Source organism: Myotis brandtii, unplaced genomic scaffold (genome assembly GCF_000412655.1).
Source record: "Myotis brandtii unplaced genomic scaffold, ASM41265v1 scaffold105, whole genome shotgun sequence".
Classification (NCBI taxonomy): Eukaryota; Metazoa; Chordata; class Mammalia; order Chiroptera; family Vespertilionidae; genus Myotis; species Myotis brandtii.
Window position 1 is genome coordinate 7,759,195 of NW_005353538.1, and position 8,919 is coordinate 7,768,113.

An 8,919-nucleotide genomic window follows, 5' to 3' on the forward strand; every position below is an offset into this window, starting at 1 on the left:
GCCCCTGTGTCTCCTGGGCAACCCCAGGGCCTGGAAGACAGAGTGTCTTCTTCCACAGCCCCTTCTCTGTTCTCCTCTCTGGCTTAAGGCTTGGGTGGAGCCAATGATTCCTGCTTTACTACTTCTATTTTTTGCTAATTTAATCCAATAAATAAGGGCCTGAGGCTGTAACCATCCCATGGGCATGTAAACCAAGAGCTCCTTCTCTCTCAAGGTGACCCCGGACTCGGAAAATGATTTTGGAAACTACAACTGCACCGCAGTGAACCGCATTGGACAGGAGTCTCTGGAATTCATCCTTGTCCAAGCAGGTGAGCACCCCTTACGGCTGCACCCCCTTTTTAAAACCCTTGCTGGCCCATTTGGTGTCCTTGAGTGGTGCCAGGAAAGTGAGAAGAGAGGCCCCAGGTCAGCAAAGCCTGAGGAGGAAGCAGGGAGCGATGGAGACTTGAGGATCGGGGCATGGAGCATGTGGGGAGAGAATCGTGTGGGGAGGCAGGCAGGGAGGATAGGATACAGGCAACAAGACTTCAAGACTGAGCAGAAACCGCAAAGACGTAATTGCGAATTGTGTCCAGCCTGAAGCTCACTTGGGCCTTCACCTGTGTTCTCCCCACAGACACCCCATCCTCACCATCCATCGACCAGGTAGAGCCATATTCGAGCACAGCACAGGTGCAGTTTGATGAGCCCGAGGCCACAGGTGGGGTGCCCATCCTCAAATACAAGGCTGAGTGGAAAGCAGTGGGCGAGGAAATGTGGCACTCCAAGTGGTACGATGCCAAGGAAGGTGAGTCTGGAAAAGTCTGTTTCCTTCAGAATGAGGAGTCCCTTGGTTCTGGGCACACATTCACCCCTGCCTTCACCAGATCCGGACACCCTGACTGCCCACAGGGTAGGGTAGCACACCACTCTCACCTACTGGGGGTGGCCAGGAGCTGTCACCTGCCATCCGTTCATGTCCCTATGCTGCAACATCGAACGGTCACGTCTCACGTAGACTTGTTGGCCTCTGTACCCTGGCACTTCAGAACCTGGTTCCTGTGACCCTGCAGGATGGAGGGGCCATCCCAACCACCTGCCACGCAGAAGCCCTGCTTCGGTGTGACAACCTGGCGAGGCCAGTCCACCCTGCTCCGCATGTAGTTATGTGTTATTGTAGTAAAACATATACAACATAAAATGTACCATTTTAAGGGTACAGTTCAGTGGCATTAAGTCCAGTCTCGTTGTTGTGCAACCATCACCAGGGTCCATCTCCAGAGCTTTATCATCCCAAACTCTACCCATGAAACACTAACTCCCCTCCCCTCCTGCCCAGCTCCAGGCAGCCACCGCTCCCCTTTCTGTCTCTCTGTAGTTGACTCTCCTAGGTACTTCGTGTAAGTGGAATCATACAGTATTTATCCTTTTGTGTCTGGTTCATTTCACGTAGCATCATGTCCTTGAGGTTCATTTATGTAGTACGTGTCAGAATTTTCCTCCTTTTTAAAGCTGAATAATGTTCCATCGTACGTGTGCACCACATTTTATTTTTCCATTCATGTGTCCGGGAACACCTGGGTGCCCCCACCTTTTGGCTCCTGTGAGCAATGCTGTGAGCGTGGGTGTGTAGATATCTGCCCAGGTCTCTGCTTCAATCCTTCTGTGCGTAGTCCTAGAAGTAGAATTGCTGGATCCAGTGATAATTCTGTGTTTAATTTTTTGACGACCCACCATAGTGTTTCCTACAGCGGCTGCACCATTTCACCGATAGGCTTCTTATCATTTGTGATCCTTTCCATGTTCTCTCAACAGCCAGCATGGAAGGCATCGTCACCATCATGGGCCTGAAGCCTGAGACGACGTACACAGTGCGACTGGCAGCCCTCAACGGCAAGGGTCTGGGCGAGATCAGCGCAGCCTCCGAGTTCAAGACGCAGCCAGTCCGTAAGTAGAGCCAGCTGCCCTGCCTCTCCCCCGCTCCCCTTCTTCTGGGGGCCTTGGGGGACCCTGAGCTGGCCACCCATTGTTCAGATGACAGCCTTTTGTCTTTCAGATGCCTCTGCTGGAGGTGGCCCCACCTCCCCGCTCTCTGGCCCTCAGTGATGACTGACACCCAGTCCCTTTATCCTCTTTCTCGGGGTCTTGGTGACACTGTCATAGACTGACAGCCGGGGTTGTTAGAGGGCGTGTGCAGTGGGGGGTTGGGGATTTGCTTTTTGACACAGGTCACAAAGGCCCTCAGCACCTGTGATTGAAGGATGAGGGTAACGACAGTGACAGTTCCCATAATGAGCTGTGGGACTGTTGATGCAGCAGAGATATTAACGTAGAGAAAAGCAGGGGGTGCTGGGGATGGAGGAGGAGCGGAGGCATAATCCCAGCAAAGCAAAGGGAAAAGGATGCGGAGGCCTTTGACTTTTGGCTCCCCCTCCCTTCCCACACCAGGAACGCACCTCAGGGTCTCCCTCCCTCTCACACTTCCAGTCGCTTCTTCCCGGTTCCATTCAGGGATGCATTTCTGTTTCCCTCTGTCATCCCCACTTTCCCTCACTCTGCCTGCCCTCCTTTCGCTCGTCCCCCAGGACAGCCAGCTCTGGGGCAAGCCCTGCTCTAGGTAGCCTTCCACAGGCCCGCCCTGGGAGGAGCAGGAGACCCCGTGGAGAACAGACTCCACAAGTGGTCCCAGAGGCCCAGGCTGCTGACTCCTGGAATTATAAAGCAGACGGGGATCTTTGCTGTCTTCTCTTTGAAACTGGGGACCTGGAAAGAGATCCCCTTACTCTTCCAAAAAGTAGAAAGCCTGTCTTATCTTCCTCCCACAGGAATTGCTTCTTTCTGGATGTGAAATAATTTGATAATTTGAATTTCCAGTGCCCTGTGTTCTGCGATCCTAGTCATTTCTTTTACATCTGTTTCCTCCCCCCGCCGCCCCCCTTGGGTCTATCTCTTGTCTTTTCTTTCCATCTGTGTTCCATCCATGGGAAATGCAGATACCCCTGTTCCACGTAAGTGCCTCTTCATACCTTGCTACTTGTTCCCATGGCATTAGCATCTCTGTCCTAGTTATTAATTTAGTTCCAGTCTCTTCTGTCCCCTAGGGGCTGAAGTAGATGCTGCTGTCCGGGCCCTAACCACACTGACCATAGCCTAGCTGTGTGCCGGTTAATGTCCATCGGTTACTCCCGGAAGCTAACCCTCCTTCTGTTTTAGAGCATGAAGCTTTTGTGTCTTTTGAAGTTGGTTTATGTATTAATTTCTGTGTGTGACATTTACGCTGTGGCAGCAGTGATGTTTGCCAAGCCAAGCGTAGTGTGCATCTGCAGGTGATCTCTTAATAACACACTATAGCCCCACCTCATCTTTAGCCAGGATGCCAGAAAAGTGACCACATCATCACCAGGCCTCGATTCAAAATCCCTTCACAGGAAAAAGAATTTGAAAGGATTTCCACATTTGCTTTTAGGAGATAGAAGAATCGAGCTCTCCTGCCCTCGTTCTGTCTGTCAGGGCATAGCATGAGGTTGGATTCCAATCCATGGCATGTCCTGCAGGGGGCTGCCGGGAGTGAGACCCCAGCTCAGTCAACCCTGTTCTTTACTAAAGCAGGAGGTACTTGCAAACTTCCATTTCTATGTTGGGGAAAACTAACCAGCTACTTAGTAACTCTACTGCCAAGCATGTAGAGAGGGGTGATTCTTCCTGGGAAGGACCCTGATTGTGTAAGCTGTTACTGCAAATTCAGGGAGCAAGGGTGGCAGGAAGCTGGCCCGCGGTTCTGGGAGCAGAGCTGTGATGCGATCTCCCTGCCTGGTCAGATGCCCGCGTGTCAGTCCCTGTGGCCTGGCCCCTTCCTAGGCTGTGCTCAGAATAGGGGGGGGAAGTAGTACCCAAAGAGACTTAGAAGAAAGGTATTCAGAGAGCTGAACACTCTTTTCATAAAAACCTCCTCGTTCCTGAAAGACACTCAGGGAAGCTTATCTTTTAAAAATGAATTCAGAAATTTTGCAGCAACAGCAGAAACTAAGTAGCTCGGTGTAGGCGTTCTGAGATCTTCAGCAAGTGTTAAATTAACTATCTCAGCAGAGGTGGCTCTGAATGAACCAGTTCTGGCAGGAGACAGGAAGGGGTGGAGCTGTGAGGTGGGACTGACAGCTGTCTGCTCTGGGCTGGCAGCTGCTTGCAGAAGGCAGGCACCACTCTGGGTGTAACACAGTCCGGGTCCTGACACCGTCCTTAGCCTGATCTTCGGTTCCTGCTCTTCTAGATGTGGGTTATCAGTACTCCATGTGGGCTTAGTTACCTTGCTGAGAGGGAGGCTGTGGGGAGGCCCCTTTGAGTTTCTCACCAGTAACTAGGTTCTGAGAACTGAATTGGAGTCACTGGCCTTGAACTTCAAAGACTATAAGTGGTTTTCATTCATTGCCAGCTCAGCCCTTGTAAAGGTGAGAATTCCCATAGCAGATGCTGCTTTGAAAGTCAGTGTTTAATTTTTTTTAAAGGAGACCTCCAGACCTTGTTGTTTGTTGTCTGATATATGAAAATAGGTAATTAACCAAGATCCCAGGAGGCCCTGTAGGAAATGGTGGGGTCAGCTCTGCATTCCAAGTAGATCATGAGTAATGCAGTAGCAGGCATTGCTAGTGGCATGAACAGTTAGTTTTCTTAATCATTTAATAAAATTACAGTTTAAAAACGAAAAGGCAAACTTCTTTTAGACAAAGAGAACTACACACAGCCCCAGATTTGGGTGCTGGGTGCACCCTCACCCCAAGGGAGTGAAGGTACAGGATCAACGGAGCTAGCACACTGGACAGAGAGCCATCGCTGCCAGCCCTGGATGGGAGAGCTAGGCGAGGGCCAGTGCATTTCACATTACCTCATCACTTGAAGTTCGTTGAGATGTCTCAATACTGGGGTTGCTTTCTCGGTTCCATAATAGACTTCTCCACATTCAGAGGCATGAATATGTCAAAGCAGGGATGAGCAGATGGAACTAGCCAGAGAGCACAAATACCTCAAGGACTCCTGCTTCTGAGCTGCTGGATTAGAAAGCTTGGCTCACCTGTTTGGAGGTTCTTGTGTGAAGTTCATAAATGTGTGTGTAAAGGTTATGAGGAAGCTATGGCTTTAAACAAACAGATGGAACTCCAACCTAGGAAAGCACCTCTGTCACATGTATTTTTAGGACCAATGTCTTCACGCTGTTAAGACACTCTCAGGTGAACAGCTGACGACTTCTGATTGCCTTGGCGGGGGGGGGGGGGGGGTGATGCACTGTAAATTGTGATTAAAGCACATACAACTCAGTCCCTTTGCCACAATAATATAGACAGTTATGCAAACAACTCAAGCCAAAAAAAAAAATAGAGAAAGAGATACACTTTTACCTGAATTAACCAGACCATCAAATCATGATGAGTTAGTAGCCTACCTTGCTCTGACCCCAGTGACATTGTACTTGCATGGTTTAATGAGGTCCCCACATCTGGAAGGTTAAAGGAAGACCAAGGCAATGTTGAGGACACGGTGACGTTTTTCCTAATTTTCATCCAGCTCTCAGAGGGACTTTGTTTTGTGATCTGGGTGGGGAGATTTGCCAGTGGAAAACTGAAGAGCTGTCCAAATGTTTTGGATGCACCATCTCTGCCCGTTTTCCATGCTAACATTGGTTAGAGTTACTTCTTTAGCAAGAATAACAGTATTATTTGCATTGCTCTCCATACACAAAGCAGCATCCAGAGAATCACATTCTGTAGGGATTTTTTTTGGAGGGCAGCAGAGGTTTTTCTCATCCAGATGCCAAACAATCATGAACCTCGATCGGTAGTAAACATTAATAAGTAGGACCGTCATTTTCACTTTATTCAGACATTGAAATTAGGGAGAGACATAGAGGTTTTGCTACAATTATATGTGTCAGCATAAATATATATCTATATACAAACACACATAGAGACACCTAAAATAGAAAGCCGGCCTTCTCTTTTCCCTTTCCTCCTGTCTCTCCACTCCCCTGGGGACAGCTGCCCCTGCTGAGTCGGCCGTTTGTTTTCAGCAGGGTCGCAGGCCTCTGAAGCTGTTCCTGGCCCAGTCCCTTACCTGAGCTGCAGGCGTGGCAGGCACACAGGTCTATGGCCCTGCTCTCTGCTGGTCCTCCAGCCACCTGTTCTCGAGCACCGTGTTCTTCTTGCCCGTTTTAACTCACTGCAGCTTCTTGTACTGACGTCCCACCGTTGGCTCTCCCGTTTTTTTCATGCAGCATCTGTACGCCTTGATGATCTTTTATCTCTTTTTTTCACCTTCATTTTTCTTTTCTCAGTGGCTCCTGCTAGCTCTTCCACTCCTGTCCCATTGTCTCACCCAGATAGTGAGTATCATTTTCTTCATCCATCTCTCTGCAGGTTGCTTGCCACCAGCCACAGTGGGTCTGCCTAGTGTTATCACCTTCACCAGGTGATAACTCAACTCTGTTGGCGGAAAGCAGCGCCGGGTTGTAGAGAAGAAAACGAGAAGAGAAATAGGCACAGGGCCTCCCCGATTCCTGGGCGGCAGCACTCCCCGAGGGGAGGCAAGTGAGGGGTGTGGTTCTGGACCGAATATGCTGCGGGCAGGCTCCTGAGGCTGCTGCATCCCGGCCCAGTGCTGGCTGCTTAATGAGCTGGACCCGAGCTGATATTCAGAGAGGCCAAAGGAATTTGCCCAGAAAACTCTATCTGCAGGCTCATAAGAAATGCCTCGCGGGTGTTGTGTTTTCACTTTCATTTTAATTGGCACAGTTGGATTCAGACACTGAAATTAGAAAGCAAAGCCTAGACCTTTTGCTTTTTTCATAAATGCATACATTTCTCGTAAATATTTGTGGGAAAATAAGCATTGTCTGCTTGCAGATGTGCCAGGCCGTAGGCACATTATTCACCTCCACAGTGGGCCTCGTTTTCTCTCCTCTATAAACCAGGAGGGCTACTTGCTCTCCCCTGACCTCCTCGCACAAAACATCATGGTGTTCACAAGCTGTGCTCGCCCGCCCATGAGCAGTGCCACTAAGCCTGACAATGATGTCACCTGGTCAGTCCCAGCCTTTATCATCTGACTGAGCCTCGCTGTACAATCTTACTTATTGGTGGCCCTGTCGCTGTGTCCCCTGCATCCTCCACAGTAGAAGGAGCTCCGGGCCTCCCCTGTTTACAGTTTTGAACCTCTTTCTGGGGGGAATGAGCAAAGTGAGACAGCTGCTGAGTGAGTCCCAGAGTGTCATGCCAACCCATGCCCAAGGCAGCAGACAGGGTGCAGGCAGGGGTGTGCCGCTGGCTGGCTGAGCTCTCCTTAGTACGTCAGAAGTCCCTGCATTTCGGGCACAGCCACAGGAGGGGACCCCGCCCCATGCTCAGAAGCCTCTTATTGCACCTGATTGAGTCAGGAGCAGGCCCACCACCCCATTTGGGTCGTTCCAAGCTGTGTACCGCTGCAACAGGAGTCCGGCTTGGGAGCTGGAAACAGCCTGGTTCAAATCCCAGCTCTGCCACCTCTGTGCACAGCTCCATAATCTTAATGAGTCACTCAGCCTCCCCAAACCTCAGATTTCTCACCACTCAAATGGAGGACAGATTTACCTACCTTGTAGGTATTTGTGAGAGTTAAAGATCAAGTATGAAAAACACAGGGCTCAGCACATAATAGCTGTAATTCATGGTAAGAGTAAATGAGGGTTATATTATTTCTCAATGTGTCAGAGTGATTTGTCGGCAAAATCTCTGATAATCTCCTTAAAGTATATTCACATTGATAAATCAGGGAAGAAAACAGTGAGAGAATATCTCCTTCACCATCCCTGTCTTTTCTTAATCATAATGCCTTAAATATATAGACACACTTATGAATTTATGTCCATTTCCTCCTTCACCTTTCTGAGCCTTTTCTGTGATTCCTGTTTCCATAGCAACCTGGCCTCTTCCTGCTCTTACAACCACAGAATCATCTAGTGAGTACGGAGCTGAGCTGCCCTTGGCCAGATTGCTGCTTGTTGCGGATCTGACTTCTGGGTCACAGCGCTGCTCATGGTTTTCCCTTGTATTAAAGCAACAGTTGAGAATGCATGGCTGCTCCTCACCAGTGTGGTTTTCTAAGCATGCTGTGTGCTTGGCCATGAGAGCAGACCCTGCACCACCCAAGGAGCTGGGGTGATTATGTAAAGAATACCTGTGCATGAGGAGACTTCTCAAAATTTATCCTCAAGTCAAAATTAGAAAAGGATTAGAGAAACCCTGACGAGACAAAACAATAGCATCTCTTCCCAGCTTTCATTGTCCCTCCCCACTGATGCTCACACACACACACACACACACACACACACACACACACACACGCCACACGCTCATATAGCAGTAGCTAAAAGAAAACGAGGGAAGGAGTAGGAGAAAATGGCTATTTGGAGAAAGGCAGAGGGTGAAGCCAAGAAGGAAGACTGGCTGAGTCCTGACAGCCTGCCTCCCGTGTCTGGCCCAGTCGGGGAGCTGTGTCCACAGAACACATGGGAAGGAAGGCAGCTCCCGGTGCAAGAAAAAGCATGGCCCAAAAACGCATAACCGGGCTTGCTCAAGTTTGTGTATTGAGCATCCAGATGAAAGTTCTGGAATTCATCTCCTGACCATATCATCTTTTCCGTTGTGGAAAACATTGCACTTCATCACAGCCATAACATGCTCCAAGCTAATCGTTTTAAAACTCGAATGAAGTACGCTGTGCTTAGGCCTTAAATCCCCTGCCAGATCAACTGTAGGTGTGTGTGTGTGTGTGTGTGTGTGTGTGTGTGTGTGTGTGTGTGTGTTTACAGTGTGGCAGTGTGGGTGCTCAGCTGTGTGAGAGTTTTAGATTTTATAACATGTCTGAGTGCACCGAAAAGTGGCATGCATCCGTGAGCAGGGCTGGGGTCAGGCC

At 49.5% G+C, this 8,919-nt stretch overlaps 1 protein-coding gene across 1 annotated transcript in view; it reads left to right on the forward strand.

Annotated features, from left to right (window-relative positions):
* LOC106726179 (neural cell adhesion molecule 1-like) overlaps nucleotides 1-8,919 on the forward strand; it is a 52,956-nt gene that overhangs the window by 1,880 nt on the left and 42,157 nt on the right. Inside the window, exons 2-5 of the mRNA XM_014540140.1 lie at nucleotides 215-311; nucleotides 620-790; nucleotides 1,798-1,929; nucleotides 2,976-2,990. Coding sequence (XP_014395626.1) covers nucleotides 215-311; nucleotides 620-790; nucleotides 1,798-1,929; nucleotides 2,976-2,990 — 415 coding nt within the window. The remainder of the gene's footprint in view (nucleotides 1-214; nucleotides 312-619; nucleotides 791-1,797; nucleotides 1,930-2,975; nucleotides 2,991-8,919) is intronic.